The sequence below is a fragment of the Tinamus guttatus genome, unplaced genomic scaffold (assembly GCF_059628265.1).
Source record: "Tinamus guttatus ecotype Peru unplaced genomic scaffold, ASM5962826v1 Tinamus_guttatus_pri_ptg000464l, whole genome shotgun sequence".
In the NCBI taxonomy this organism is placed as follows: Eukaryota; Metazoa; Chordata; class Aves; order Tinamiformes; family Tinamidae; genus Tinamus; species Tinamus guttatus.
Window position 1 is genome coordinate 120,755 of NW_028288998.1, and position 16,085 is coordinate 136,839.

General features: G+C 36.8%; 1 protein-coding gene across 3 annotated transcripts in view; it reads right to left on the reverse strand.

Annotated features, from left to right (window-relative positions):
- The window catches only part of FBN2 (fibrillin 2), a 152,688-nt gene that overhangs the window by 16,142 nt on the left and 120,461 nt on the right, over window positions 1–16,085 (reverse strand). For all 3 annotated transcript variants that reach the window (XM_088532677.1, XM_088532676.1, XM_088532675.1), the window contains 12 exons: window positions 15,290–15,442; window positions 10,679–10,747; window positions 10,060–10,185; window positions 9,009–9,134; window positions 8,458–8,583; window positions 7,062–7,178; window positions 4,935–5,063; window positions 4,504–4,623; window positions 1,724–1,849; window positions 1,196–1,348; window positions 505–570; window positions 56–181 (listed from right to left, as the gene is read on the reverse strand). In XM_088532677.1, the coding sequence (XP_088388803.1) occupies window positions 56–181; window positions 505–570; window positions 1,196–1,348; window positions 1,724–1,849; window positions 4,504–4,623; window positions 4,935–5,063; window positions 7,062–7,178; window positions 8,458–8,583; window positions 9,009–9,134; window positions 10,060–10,185; window positions 10,679–10,747; window positions 15,290–15,442 (1,437 nt within the window). The remainder of the gene's footprint in view (window positions 1–55; window positions 182–504; window positions 571–1,195; window positions 1,349–1,723; window positions 1,850–4,503; window positions 4,624–4,934; window positions 5,064–7,061; window positions 7,179–8,457; window positions 8,584–9,008; window positions 9,135–10,059; window positions 10,186–10,678; window positions 10,748–15,289; window positions 15,443–16,085) is intronic.

Sequence of the window (16,085 nt, forward strand, 5' to 3'; positions counted from 1 at the left end):
TTGTGTTTTAAATTCAAGTGTTATAATTCTTAACTTTTATGAAATACGGACATACCGACACAGTTTACTCCAGTGTAATCTAAATTGTATCCCATGGGGCACTCGCAGCGGAATGATCCATCAGTATTGATGCAGTGACCATTTGAACAAATCCCTGGGCTTTCAAGGCATTCATTAACATCTAAAAATCAGAGAGAGATTGGCAATCACGTCTTAACTTATGCACATCAATATCAAGTCTTAATAAGGTAATTCTTCAAAGCAAAGAGAAGCTTCATCTCTGTTCCATTGCTATTGACAATAATATCAATAGCATCTTAGAATTCAATTTCAAAAATAATCTAGTCTGTCCATCATTTCTTCATAGCCTACATTTATTAAAGGTCAATCCCTTGACCCCTTTGGGTTGCAAGGAAAGAGTGAATCACATGAATACGACAAGATCCTGGCCTAGTTTTAAATATAAATAAAAGCTTTTTTTCTGATTATCAGGAAAAAGAATACCTTCACGGGTATCATCAATTCCAGGAATAGTTCCATGACCATATGGACACAAGTCCTGAAAAGCAACTGTGGAGTAGGTTTTTTTTTTTTAAAAAAAAAAAAAGGAAGAGGAGAGAGAGAATTAAATAAATGTTTAAAAGTCATCCAAAAGCAGACATTTCCTGTATTGCATTTTTCTTTTAGCTGTAGTTAGTTAAAAACCACTAAATTAGTGTCATTATGCCATTTTCCCTAATCCAGAAGCAACAGTAATTCTAGGCTTGGCTAGCAGTTCTGGACAGCATCGAGCTTCTGTTTTGCAATGTATTTGTTTGATACTTTTCCCTTTTGTTAACTTGGAATTTGTAGATAACCAGGAACTGAAGACTATTAATTACTTTATGCTTCTGGGTGGTGATACACAATTCTCTTCTGCTTTGCCTGAAGCAGAATAGATCTATAGCTGGAAGCTACTAGTTTGCTTCTATACTGGGTTGAAAGAGTAATTGAGGATTTCCAGTCCTTCTGTCTTTCTTCATTTTATTCCTCTTGTTAGCTTGCATGACATTTTGACCTCAAAATGATGATAGAATGGCTGTAAGACACGTCCAGCAGTTCTAGTCATCTAATGATCAAAACCATACAGCATAAATGTGCTTCCCTTTCTTTTCTCCCACCTGAAAGTAGTTTTATTTTAAATCTTGAATTGTACCTTCTTCTTCCTTTGGACAGAGCTCACAGGGATCACCCCATCCTTCTCCTGGCATCTTACTGCAGCAACATTTTGCCTTGGTGGTGTTAAAAGCCTTTGGTACTGAGCATTTCCCATTCTCAAAGTTTGTGAAACAGAAGCTCTGGCGAGTATCTAAAAAACAAAACAGAGTTATGAGGAACTAACATCTATTACCTCATTGGACTGCAAGTGTCTAATCCTGACACTTGGATTGATGAACATCACCTGCATTCTTTTTATTATTTTGAAAGCATTTTCTAGTCCTTGTAAAGAAACAGTTTGGAAGGAATCCCCTGTAGGTCATTAAGAGGCAGCTATGACAGCAATCCAGTTACTTGGGACTTTATCTCATCTCCCCTTGGATGACAAAAACATCTTTTCCACATCATTTTGTCTGCAGAACTGCACTAGCCTGACAGCCTCATCTACTTGCACTTCCATGATGAACCTCTTCTTATAGAGTATCTGCAAGCATCAGTTACAACATTTCCTCACCGGTAAACTTACCGAAACATCTCCGGCCATTATCAGACAGCACAAAACCTGTGGGACAGATGCACTGGAAACCACCTGGAGTGTTGGTGCAAGAGCCAAAGAGGCAGATGTTGGGGTCCTCATTACACTCATTAATATCTGTACAACAAAGGAAGAAAAGTTCATCACAATTCCATCTGCTGTAAATTCCTTGGCTAAGAAAGATTATTTATTTTACTTCAACCAGAGGTACTCCCCCATAAAAAGCAGCAAAGAGATGATACATTTGAAGACACCCTTTTGAAATAGCAATTAGAGTGTTTCATTGACACTACTTTTTTTTTTCTAAATACACTTACCAGTTGTTTATTATTTTTGTAATATAAATGTTAAACAAATGTGTTCAAATTAAACAACAAATTAAAAAGCAGAAGACATTTATGAGAAGAAAATTCTTTCATTATAAACATAAAACATTCAAAGAGCAATTAAAAAATAGATTGGTGGCTCTTGCTAATTAAAGGTGTCAAATTAAAATCAATCAGTTTAATGTCCCCTCAGCTTTCTAGGATTCAGCATCATACTCTGTAGACCTATATTTAGCAGGTATGTAAACAACGAAAAAAATCTCAGTAGGAAGAGCTAAGTAGAATGAGGAGTCAGGCTGGAGTAGAATTCTGACATTACTTTTGAAACATGCACTCTGCCATCTCATTTTTAGAAGTTACTGGTCAGTATAGAGCACATGAAGCACAACAGCTTCCATGGGGGAGCTCTTACTGAGTGGTAAATGAAAAGAATTTTAAATCATATTATTCCGGTAAAAGAAAGACTATTGCTTTCCTAGTTTCTGTGGCAGTTGCTAATATGCAAAGCTTAGCAGCAGTTCAGCTGCATTAATGGGGTACAAAAACTGCTCTTTTGAAGTACTGATTATTACTGTGAATGAATGCTTACAACTAGTGGCAGTAACCACTTTAGGACTGTGACAGACAGGCTATTTAACCAAGTTACAGAAGGGGAACTAGAAGGCCTCTCCCCCTCCATAATCCAAAACATGAAAGGTAATACATTAAATGAATAGCTGAAACCTATCAATTCTTCCTTGTTTCTTTTTTTGTTTTTCCCTTGCATTAACTAACCTGAGCACAAGAAGTACCTATTGCCAGCCATCCCACTACAGAGTTAAAAGAAGAGTCTTACAAAAGGTGTTTGCGCATGAGAGCTGTAGAATGTAAGGGACAAAACAGGTTACAAGGACTGCAATAATCAAGTGTGATTGTACCAGTATTTTGGTTAGTATCATCTAGGCGTTTTCTGTGAATGTTATCTACAGATTTTCTGGATGCATGGCAGAATCAAGAGAGGAATTCAGTCCTGTTTCCTCAGTTCTGGCAAAAATCTATTTGGCAGTCACTGGAATGCTGTCCTAAGCTTCAAGAGTTACTGTCAGGATATTAAAAGTGGCTGTAAATAGTGACATTCCTGAGGAACCAAAAGCTTCTATTGTCATGATTTTACAACTGTAGGTGATTTAGATTAATCCCAGATACAACTGCCAATATGGGGATGGCAGCTGCCAAAAGAAACCATGAAGCTGGCAAGGAAACTGAATATTGTGGTATGATACAAAGGAATGGGAGCTTTTCAGGCTTAGAAAATCCTGTTCAAGAAAAAAAATCAAAATTATTCCTGGGATCCAGTCCTTGTGTCCTAGACTGATACAGATTTGGTGGCTATAAGCCAAATGTTGAAACTCACACCATTGTTTACTGCAGTCCATACAGTGACACACTCTTTCATTATTACTGAGAGTTTTCAACATGAATTTGGGGTGAAAAGGGGTAATCCACACTAGCTAAATGAAGTCATTTAAACGGAGAACCTGCTTTCTTTATATGATGTGTGGAGATGCAAGTTCTTCTCTGCCCACTAAACATGCAGGAATCTAAGGCTCCTAGGTTGGCTAAAAGTAGCTGTGTGCATATTTCCGGCCCACTGCCCTGCATAGTTTCTTTAAACATAAAGAATCTAAATACACAGTAGATCTGTTTTGCTCTGCTGAAAACAGACTTCTAACTTGGACTTTTACCACTCCTTGCCACATCAAAGGCTTAGTTCGTTCCTGTGTCCTTAATGCAAGCAACAGAAAGATCTGTGACATTTAGCTCCTGAACAATATGCAAGGCTTTAAAAGATACTTCCACGAACAGAGAAGAACATACAAAATGATAAAACGTCTGCTATATCCATCTCTCCCTTCACTTACCAGAATGTGTAAGTCAATCTCTGCACTTGAGAAACATTACACAAAACTCCAGACCAGAAGACAATTGTTAGAACAAGCTTAGGTAAGCAACCTTCCCATAAATTCAGTGGTTTTCTCAATATTTTTAAAGGTCATAGTCTTCTGAAACCAGAAACCGAGTGCCCCAAACTTCCTTATTTTTGTGAACATTACATAAATGCAGCACACAGACTGGTTTGCTTTATCAATTATATTTGGAAAAAAAAAAAGATTGCTTAAAGGACATGGGTTTTTTTTCTGAACAGTAAGACTAAGTGTTTTTAGTTTCCATTTATGAACATCACAGAGCTTGTACACCTTCCTCTAACAGTGTGAAAATGTCTCCCCTTCCATTTTTAAAGTCTCTTCCCGAAGACTTCTAAGTACTTATTCCCCATCCGCATGAATTTTTAAGTGGAGTAAAATTCACCACTATCAATATATATACATATGCTTTCTATCAAGTTATCACCAAATATTTTTCTCTAGTTGATTGTCCAAAACCAACAGTTAAAACTCAACTTACCAATACAACTTTCACTTTTCACTTCGTATCCTGGTGGACAGATGCATCTGAATGACCCTTCCAGATTCTGACAGGTGCCAGGAGAGCATGAACCAGGTAATGCCACACACTCGTTAGTGTCTTGGAAGAGTAGATGGAATCGGGAAAGGTTTAGATTCTCGTGGCATTATTCTTGCAGAACAAAACAATGCTATTCATGAAAAAGATGATAGGGTTCTTTCCTAATTTTCTTTCTCTAAGGCATTTAATTCCATAAAGATCAATAACAGCATTCTAATACAGATACTTCCACTGTGTTTTCCTGAAAGTTGCTCTTAATTATTTTTTTACTTTGAAATGCAGACTGTGATGTTTCCTGTCAGATAAGGGCTAGCAGCTACATTATTTCAACTTGGCAGTATTTTAGTATCTTCATGTGGTATCATACATACCAATGCAATTCTTGCCATCTAGTGTGAGCTCATATCCTTCATTACATAAGCATTTGAAGGAACCAATTTCATTGAAACATCGTCCATTTCTGCATACTTGGCCAAAGAAGGAACTGCACTCATCAATATCTGTAAGAAAAAACAAAACCCCACAAGAGAAAGCTAAGTCCCTCCAAGAGTTTAACCATTAGAATGTGTAAGCAGGCTCAGTATACACAATATGTTATAAACATGCTCAAGTTGCAATATATATTTCCATGGAAATATATAAATCTTGAAGCAACACGGGAACAGTTGACAGCTCATGGAAAGTAACTCTCACTCAAGTGCATTAAGGTGTATGTTCTATTTAAACAACACTTTTTATAGGGTATTATAATTTTTAAACTTGCAGCATTACCTCAGCTACTGCATCTGGAGACATTCAATTGCTGCCAAGAGACTATGTGATACTAACTCCAGACACAAAAAAGAAAATGCTACATAGGGTGTCCTGGATTTTTTCTGGATATTTTATGTGCTCAACTTTCCCCTAAAACTTGCCTCGTCATTTTTTAGATTTCGGAAATATGTCATTTGCTTTCCACAGAATTATTTTCTTATTCACAACTGCTGTGTAAACAAAGATTGAAAATGTTTACAAAGCTACAGAGTTTTCAGAGTCACTTTAATAAATAAACTGAAAGCAAGACCACATAAGAAAAAACATGTAGGAGAAGGTGTCAGGACAAATGAACATCAAGAAAGTTGGATGAGTATCATGGTGTAAGGCCAACTTACACTTCACTGTTTTGCAATATTTGAATTTGAAGGTTAACATCATTTGTACTACGAAGGCTTTTAGTCTTTCTCAGAAGCATTAAGGAACAGCTACTGAACAAGATGTACCTCCTGCCTGAGCCAGCACAGCAGTCCTGTGTTACTGGTTTATTCCAGAGTGTATTTGTGCTGTGCTACACAGCTACAAACACCTTGAGAGAGGATTACACCGGGATGAGCTATGTGGCCTTTGAAAGACAAGGATATTCTGGAGCAAAACCCTGCAGCTCTCCAGACTGTCGAGAGAAGCGTTAACGCGAGGCCAAGTTGGTGAGTCAGCACGGGCTCCGTGGCCGCCTGGAAGGCAGAGCCTGGAGCACGGAGGTGCTCCTGGGAGCAGACAGCAGCCGTAGGGCTGCACAGAGCAGACAGCCTCCCTGGCAGACAGTGCCATTCGTTGGCTGCAGCTTGTTCTTCTTGAGAAAGTTTTGCTTTTTCTCTTTTTCCTTGACTAGGAAAGAACGTAAATATTTAAGATAATTTTTAGTTCTCTCCTCAAACAGTAAGGAATCTGCAGACTTTGTTTTGTGCCTTTTTTTTTTTTTTTTCTGTCCGGGAAGGAATGTAAAGTCTTCTTTTCTTTTGGCTGATACTTTGCACAAAGGAGGGGATCTCCAGAGACTTACAAGTCTGTTCTTCAGTCCAGGAAGATTTTAGTTTTCTTTGCATGAATCCCGGAATTTAAGTTGTCCAAAATCATCAATAGTTCTCCACTTTAGGGGAATAGGAAATAGCAATGCCTCTTTGTAAGCAGAGTTCATCTTAGGAGAACAGGAGATTTATGAGTTCAGCTGTGCCAGCTCTTCTGTTGCCAGTCTACTTTCTCTCTGTCACACTGTGCATGAGTCTCAAGTGATATGGTGAAATAAATTATTTTGAATGCATGAGGCAGCATTACCTTTGTGATACAAGTTATGCTTGCTGCCAGTGGCTCCTGTGAACTGTACCAGTTCTGGGGGACTGACAGAGCTAACAGTGAGGAGAGGCAGCAGTGCCAGAGGGCTGCTCTGGAAAATTTTCCCAGGAAATTTCCCAGGAAATTGCATGGGGGTGAGGCTGCCCCTGGGATTGAGAGATTTAGGGTTGATATCTTCACGAGCTGCTCAATAGCAACTATATTGACATGTCTAAAAAATGGTAAAAATGATTATCTTTAGGGCAAGTATCACTGTATCACTCAAATACTTTTCTCACCACCCTGAACTGCTTTCTGCTTGAATTTTAACTTTAACTTTTAACTTTGTATGCATTCTCCATGGCATACCAAGCCAGCAGCAATGGAAGTGAAATTTGGATTACATCACCTACCCATACAGTCATTATTATGAGTTAACTCGAATCCTGGGTAACACAGGCAGTTATATGATCCAACTGTGTTTTTACAGGTTCCATTTCCACATGGTTGACGTTCACATTCATCAACATCTGCAAAGAGAAACAAAACTCTATTTCGGATCTGATTTTCCCAGGTATGTGTTAATGTGATACCTGTGCACATGAAGACAATACCGTAAGCCCTTGTCTCTCCTATTTTGTCATATTTTAATGCTGATTTTTGCAATATTGTCTGCAAGCACAATACAGTTAACCATACAGAGCACTTACAAGCCTTAAAATCACTTGGAGTAATCTTTATTAAAAAAAAAAAATCTAGAATTCAGTTTTGTTTCTTACTGTGTGTTTTAGGAATTTCTGGAATTTCATGCAGAAACGAAAGGCACGTAGATACCTTTTTTTTTCCTAATTCTTGTGGTCTTCTGAAACATCTTTTTATATTTGGAATATTTTGTTGCATGGATTGTTTTTCATAGCCTAGCATTACCAAGATTTTTATTTCAGAATAGAATAACTCACTTCAGAACTATTAGAGATAGTATTTTCAGTAACCTTGGTCTGAAAATTTTGTACTGTTTGCACTTGTACTCGTTTGTACTGTTATTTTGGTTATTTTGTACTCTTTGCCCTTTCCCAAGCGTCCTCCTCAGGCAGTATGATGAATATGATTCAGTTCAAATATGAGAAGAATAAAGACATATATAAGTAAGTAACAATGTCTGTTTAAAAAGAAAATGGAAGAAAACCTATATTTTTAGAGAACATCTGAACTTCTCTGCAGTTCAGAGCTGACATTTGTATGATTATTTCAAAAAGAAAAAATATATAAAAAAGATTGACTGCATTACTCAAACACCATTCAAAGACATAAGAACTGAATTCATGTATGGAACACTTTTTTAAAAAAGATTTTAGAATTTAAATGTGAAACATAAAAAAAAGTCTCCATATCTTTATCATAGCATCATTTGACTACAAAATGAGTACAGATTTAACTTCTGTTTGGTATTCTTTTTTAATATGAAAAATCATGAAAATGAATTCAGAAAAACTCTAAATAATTGAAAGTTTTTCCTAGATAAGTAAGAGTCTTTTCTCTCCAAACTCTATCCTTCCATAATATCATCTATAATCTTCCTTTCACTCTTTTTGTGAAAATGGGGCTAATATACTTTTCAGCAAGACAGAGCTATCCTCCAGAACACTGTGTTTTTTCCCCCAGACTGACATAATCCAGGGAAAACTTCATGCACTTTCTTCACCAAGGTTCAAGAATTTACAAACCATTCTTTTAATGTAATCTTCTCATACAATTAATAAATTCAAATTCATTACTCCTTTTTAGCATAAAATCATTTTCTTTCCATACCCATGCACATGGTCTGGTCTTGGGATGCCTTAAAACCATTGTGACACACGCACTGGTAACTTCCTTGCATGTCCACACATAAACCATGACTGCAAACATTAGGAATTTCCAGACATTCATTGCGATCTATAAGAAAAATATAGAACAGATGGTATACATTATTGACTTTTTTTATTCATTCATTTTATACAAACATGTTTTTACAATCTGTTATTATTATTAAAGCCAGACTCAAAATTATCCACAGCTAAACCTGAATAATAACAAAACTTCATTTTGTAGGAACTTCTTGCTTACACACCTCGAGGTCAAAACTACTGTTAGCATTTGGTTGATACCTCGAAACCATTCTTTAAAAACTTTACCCTCTGTTTTCTTCCCAAGAACAGAGAAACACACCTTAAAAAAAAAAAAGTACATAAAACACACAGCAAAATATACAAGGGAACAGAATATAAATGACTCCTTTGCACTTTCAGAGAAAGAAGTAGGTACTGTGGCTTACGTAGAAACCAATTCAAACAGACTAGAAAAATCAACCAATTTCTTACCAACACAGGCACCGTTGGGTGAGAGTTTGAAGCCAGCAGCACACTCACAGCGGTAACTACCAGGACTGTTGATACAGTCTGCATTTCTCTGACAGAGGTTATCTCCGTTACTGCACTCATCAATATCTGAAATACCAAGAGATGCACAGGAATCAGAAACTATAAGATAGTTATTTCTCCCTAGAATTTGACGGTATTTTCAGTCCCATGCAGAACTGATCTTTGTAGATTGTCTTCAAAAAAATGAAAAGATTCTGACCTTGTATTTCTTCTATCGCAAGTGCAAACTTAAGGCCAAAATAATACAATGATCAACAAAACATGTCTGGATGAAGGAAATAAAATCTCATGAATCTTATGAAATAAAATCTTATGCTTGAAGTGGACATGAAACTTTAAAGGCATTTAAAAAAAAATAAATTCTGTTTCCTTATGCCTTTACACATTTTAAACAATGTTTTGAACTAAAACAGTAAGTGATGCAATTTGTTAGCAATCTAGGGTGCAAATGTCAGCGTAGGACCCTTGAATACCAGCGACCTTTAAAAACCAGGATCATTGAATACCCATTAGCTTCAGAGAAGATAAAATTGCACCAGCTTGAAGCAAACTCAGGATTAGGTCATAAATAGAAAGCTGTATCTATCTGATTCCAGTTCCCCTATAGTATCAAAACAGTAACAAAGCACATCTTTAAATTTAATTTACAAAAGCGCAAAAGAAATGCAAGAGACAAAAATCAAGAAAATTTATTCCTAAGAATCATATTTCCTCCTTGAAGTAAGTTTGAAACATGAAATAGAAAAAAAAAAGGCAAAAGTATATCCAAGCAAAAGTAATAATAACATGAAATTATAAAAAAAAAAGAGCATGTGTATACATATTAAAGATAAATGCATCCCAAAATCATTTGTAGAATTGAGCACTTGCAAAAAAGTCTATAGCCTGTATTTCTAAGAGTCTGAAAAACTTGTGAATTAAATATTCGTATTTGATTTAAGATGAACATGCTTATAGGGACTCGATAGAAAATAAAGTCACTTTGAATCACCTTCACAGACCAAGAGCAGGTCATTGTAGCTGAATCCAGTGGGGCATTCACAGCGGAAGCTGCCAATCTGATTGATGCAAACACCATTTGCACAGATTCCTGGGATTTCTTTACATTCATCAATATCTGAAAGTGCAATAAGCTAGTCAAAATGTAATGCTTCATGGCTTTTTGTGCTGCATGGATTTGCTATCTCACTCTATATAGAACTTAGTTGGAGAAGATCCATTTAACTTATTTATATGACATAAAACTAAACATATGTCTGTTATGACAGAAAATAAGTTATAAGAAGTTCAGGAAGTGATTAAAACAGAGTAATTCTATATGTTAGACAAGATACAGAACTGTGTCAAATAAGTAGATACCTTCTGCAAAATTTCTCTAGCCAGAACCGTTTATGTTATCTGTTAAAACTCAGCTCCCCGAACCAGAATGGTCGGGGCACAACAGTTCATAGTAGGATACAGAAACCAAAAAAGAGAAATCAGAGTAACCATCGTTTCTCCTCAGTGAAGTTAGAATTTTATTATATAAAACATTCACTTTAATATTGTTATACTGCACTAACAGAAAAATACCTTCTTTTTTTTTTGTGAAAATATTTAGCTAAACTTACCAACAGCTTTTCCAGTATGAATGTCAAAAGTGAAGCCAGGAATATTCCCACATATGTTCTTGAATTCCGCTAGAGCGAAACATGGAAAAAGGTGTCTTAATGATCTCCCAAGAAGTACATGCAAAATTCCTCACTTTAAAAACTGCTGGAAAATCTACTCAGAAGAGAGAAACCATTGCCTCTTGTACAAACTATATTGAAAATTGAGGTTGCCAATAGTGAAGATAAACTGGAACACTAATCTGTACTTCTCTTTTCTAAAATCTCTGCAGACTTTGGCACAAGAGTAAATGTTTTTTTTTGAAAAAGCAAAACTGCAGTTTTTGCTTTAAATGGGACCCTATCACTTACCTTTTAATCTTTAATATTGCATCTATGGGAAGAATCCGCAGTGGTAGTTTCAAAATAGAGAAATAAATGTAACTTAACCGTCCCTAGCCACCTTTGGCAATACTGTCTCTGTTCTTTCTACAGAGTACTGCAGCTTTGTTCCTCCGACATGGGGAGCAGAAGAGAAGCTCATCTTCAGAAAAGATGCCTTTAGAAGAGTGTTCACTTCTGGTACCCCCATCATAAGATCCCCATCATCTTTTCCAGGAAAGCTGTACAACTTCTCTTGAATGGCTTTGCAGCATATAGAGAAAAAAAAATCAGCTATTTTTGAACAGGTACCTTTTGCCAGCTATTATGGAATCCTTTAGTTATTGCAGGTTGTGAGAAATTAATAGCTACTTATATACTAACTATTAACATCTAAACTAAATTAATAAAATATTTCTAAAAAAGTATCTGTTTCAGCATGAGATTTTACCAGTAGAGCGGTATATGGAAGGAAAAAAAAAAAAAGGGTAATATGTTTACAATGCACTGAGAAATTTTGATCCAGACAGAAATCTGGAAAATAACAGGATTGTAGTTATTTTTCACTATGTTGACTTTTCAAAAACATGGCTTTCAACGGTATTGTGTACTGAAATCCCACTTTTCTGAGGGGGCAAAACAATCTCATGCAGATCAATGAGTGGTTTAACTATGTGCTTGCTAACACTGAACACTCAGTTGCTGTTAAGTGTCTTTTTAAGTCATATTGGCATTCCAGATCTCCAAAAAAAAAAAAAAAAAAGTATCTTCCAATATGAAGTTTCCATGCATACTGTTGTTATTGAAAAATTACAAGGTATGTGGTGAATATTTATACCTGCAGGGGCACTAAATGAAAATAAAACTCCTTCTAAAGGATATGGAAAAAAACCTACAAAAATGTCCCATTGAATTACCGTCCAAAATGCTTCTGGAAGCACAGGGTTTGGAGACTTCCATGAATGCTGGGTCTACTGTCTGTACTGATGAAGGGCCCATGGGCAGTCTCTGTTCAGCTAGCTGCCATCCAGGGGGATAAAGGGAGTGGAATCTGCTATTACCTAAAACTTTAGTGTTTCTGAAGTTGAAATGTAGCCTAACTACTCAGCACCACTTCAAGCACCAGAAAATGAGAAAGGAGTCTTTTCTTGCTTCCTGTGTAGGGGTCTTAATCTAGGGTGGAGATTTCACTGAACTGTTGGTTCAGTGCATGCACTGCATTCTAAGGGCAGCTCTTCTGTACCTTGCAATTTTTGTGAGGCATAATCATTGTGGTTATGACTTGAATAATTCTTGTCTGAGACCAAAGACTCTTATTGATTAAGATTTTAGGAAATGTAGATTGATATTTGCTCAGAATGAGATCTCGGAAAATACCACATTTTTCTACAATTATCTTTTTCTCACATTCAAAAATTCACTGCAACTTTCTATTAAAGCAGAACAAGACTCAAGATATGTGAACATCAGCATTTTCTTTTTTCTTTTGTTTCACTGTCTAATGACTTTAGCATAAGTCTGCTGACACTAGTAGCACACCGAGTCTCAGAGGTTCCTGCTACAGTGTTTTATCATCCAGCAAGTTTCTTGCATGCAAGATTTAAAGTTTTCTTCCTGTTATTTTCCATGGACAGACTTATGACAATTCCTGTTCAGTAAATATGCATGAGAAACACATATTAGGTAAAAAGAGGGCCTCATGTTCTTAGATTATGACTAAATTCAAGTTGGCTGGACAGAGAGTAAGGGGTGAAGGAACTAGGCCTTCTTTTGACCTGCTCCTAAATCTGTCGTTTTACTTACATAGCCCATGAATTCCATCAATTTAATGGAGTTCTTTCATTTTTTTTTCAGTTGTGCAATATAGAAAAATAACTAGATAAGAATTATGTCATAATATTGGCACTATATCATATTTGGCTTATATGTACAACACCAAATTAATAATATGCTAACACTGCAGACATTTGCTTCCTGTAAGTGTTTGGCTTTGCAACCATGACCAAAACCAACTATTTCCAAATACCATGCACTTATCACAATATCATTTTACAGTACAGGAAGATCACAGGATCATATAATGGTATCACACAACAGGTCTTATAACATGAAAAAAACTCTCTGAGAGTTCAAGCACTTCCCAAATGATCAAACCATGATGGAGTTCTACAATTATTTGGTCTCTTTTTATTGGAAAAGTGGCTTTTTCCACTCCTTAGGTTAAAAAAAAAATCAAGAATTATTATTGCTGATTGTTTAGGCATGTCTGATAATGAATTTAATCTTCATAATGTCAAAGGATATAAGCTTTACCAAAGCCATCTAACAGTGATTAATTGTTCAACAAATTTATAAAAAGAAAACAGAGTACTGTTCATGAAGAAAAAATGCAGATGCCCTGACATGTGAAGTTCATATACAGGAACAATATACTTCTGATCAGAGCAGAATAATGCTTTTAATGAGCTACTGGGCTCACTCTGGCAAGCTGTTTAAGGTCAGTGCATCATAACCCTGGCCTGTGATGTGCAGCCCCCATCCAGATTTCAGAGCAGACTGATTATACCATGTAAGTGGAGCTGTTTAACCATTTACGCTCAGAATTTGTATTTGATCCCTCACACAATCTCTTTTCATAAGGAAAGAGGTTCAGCAATGTTTCCAAATACAGTAAAGGCCTTTAAAATAGAAGATGGCAAACATGGCAAAATACTGCCTGCAGGAAATATTTTAACTCTCTAACTGCTTGCAAATTGCCCAGGTGGATTTTTTTTTCACAAATTTTTAAAAGCTGCACAAGTTTCTGAGAACTTCAGCACTGCCAACTTAAAATGAGATTTCCACCCACTAACGTTAATTGTGAGAATCCCTGCTATTACGTTGCTCTATTTTTCTCGTGAGTTGTCATCATTTTGACAATTTTATGGCACAAAGTTAAATGACTGTGAGAAAAGATTTTATGAGCTCTCTATTTCCTCCCTCGAGTTTATTTCCATCTTCCATTCCTGACTGCCAGCAACATTCCTTCATTCTCCCACCTCCTGCTTAAGGAAAGGAATGAAGAAGGGTATTTTTCTTTTCAGTCCCATTTTCCTTTTGCTAATTACTTGTATGAGGTAGCATTTCCTGACTTAACTGCCACTTCCCTTACACCACCAGGATAAACCAGGTGGAAGGAAAGGAAGATGTTAGTTACACTAACGCCACAAATGAGGCAGCACCAGAGCTTAGCCTGGGGCAAAATCACTTACACAGTGAAACATATTTGCACTAAACAGTTACTACTTCTGCTATTTTACAAATGGGAGAGGAATAAGGTTGAATATCAAATTCGGTGATTTTCCTGACAATGATCATACTGAATTGAGTTTTTCAACTCTTTCCAAGGTGTCACATTTCAGGCAAGACACTCCACAAAGACTGACTGACTCAGGACTGGCTATCATATTATTTTCTCTTTCCTTACAAAGGCAAAGTTTTACTTTCCTTTGCACTTCCCTGCTCACTGAGCTTTTTACTAGTTCACCATCTCCAGTGGAGGAACTGCAAAGGCAGTTGAGGAGATGACAGTCAGATGTGGGGCATAACTGAAGCTCTGGAGTGGCAACGTGCTTGGTAATGAAACATAATATTTAGCTCTGAGATCAGTTTGCTCTGACATACTTACTAAGTTAGACTTTCCTAAACTAATTATCCTGTAAGACAGATCAGCCATAAAGCACCTCCTGTCGATCTGAGTCATCAAGCCTACCTTACTGCCTGGGGACTGCTTTTCCAAAAGCCTCCAGTGGCTGCTTGAGGGATGGGAGTTTTGCAGTTATGTACTTAGAAGACTTGCTTATGGCCCACTATTACCACCTTGGTGGCTCCTACTTACACAAAAGTAGTTTTTAACATAAATCTCTACATCTGAAAGTAACTTATACCCACACAAGACCTCTGAAAAGCTTCGTATTTGTTAAAAAGAACAAAATGACGCGGCATACTCATTTCTAGATTGATTTTGTAAATCACAGGACTAGTCGAGCTGTATCTTTCCACTCAGCATGGACTCTTCCACTTCAATAGTGGAAGAAACATCTATAACTAATACTGCAACAGTAGAATGTAGCACAGCAAGCCAGATTAATCCAGAGAGTGGCAGACAGTGCAGTACTGACACTGCTTTGGGGCAACAGCAGTGTTACTGTTCTGGAGATTAAATTTTAGCTTTAGTTAATATGTCAAAGAAAGTAACACAGTAGGTTTCACCTGTTCCTGGGGTCGGACATGGTTCACAAGGCTTGTTCCAGGCTTTGCCAACATTGTATGTGCAGCAACACATCCTCTTGGTCACATTGAAGGGCAACTCATTCTCACAGGAGGTTCCATTATAGCTTCTGTAGCAAAAGCTCTTTCTCATGTCTAGATGTGACGTAAGGATAGCAAAGTACATTTGCGAGGAAACAAAATAACCAGCACACTCACCTAAGTAAATACCAAGTCCCCTAATGACCAAGTCCGGCTTCAGAATGCAACCTGAGTACGTGCACAGATGCATTTAAAAACAACATGAAGATTGAAGTCATCTCTTTTCTTTGCATTAGACTTAAGGTACTTGTCTGAAATTTACATAATTTCATTTTCATTCCAAGTCACAAAGGGAAAAAAAGACCCCCACCAAAATCAAAGACAAAATATGCATGTTCATGAGGTTCATTTGCCTTACTAGGCAGCAAGCTTTTGAACTTGTTTGATGAAACTGAAAAACTCATTTCTGAGCTCTTTTACAAAGTAAGAGCACTAAATGCAGCATGTTATCCATTGGGATCTCCTTTTTGACTATGTGGTACAACTGTCTGGGAGTTAAAGGTAGGCAAATGCAACAGAAGAACTTCAACTCATCAAAAACATGAACAAGTCCAATGCTGCGAAGTCCAGTGTTCAGCCAGCACACTTTGAAAACTCTGTAATCAGCCTTGTCCATAAAGAACTTCTAGGCACACGTTATGGCCCCATACCAGTCCATCTTAAGCCTAGTTCCAAAGCAGACATATCTAGCAAATAC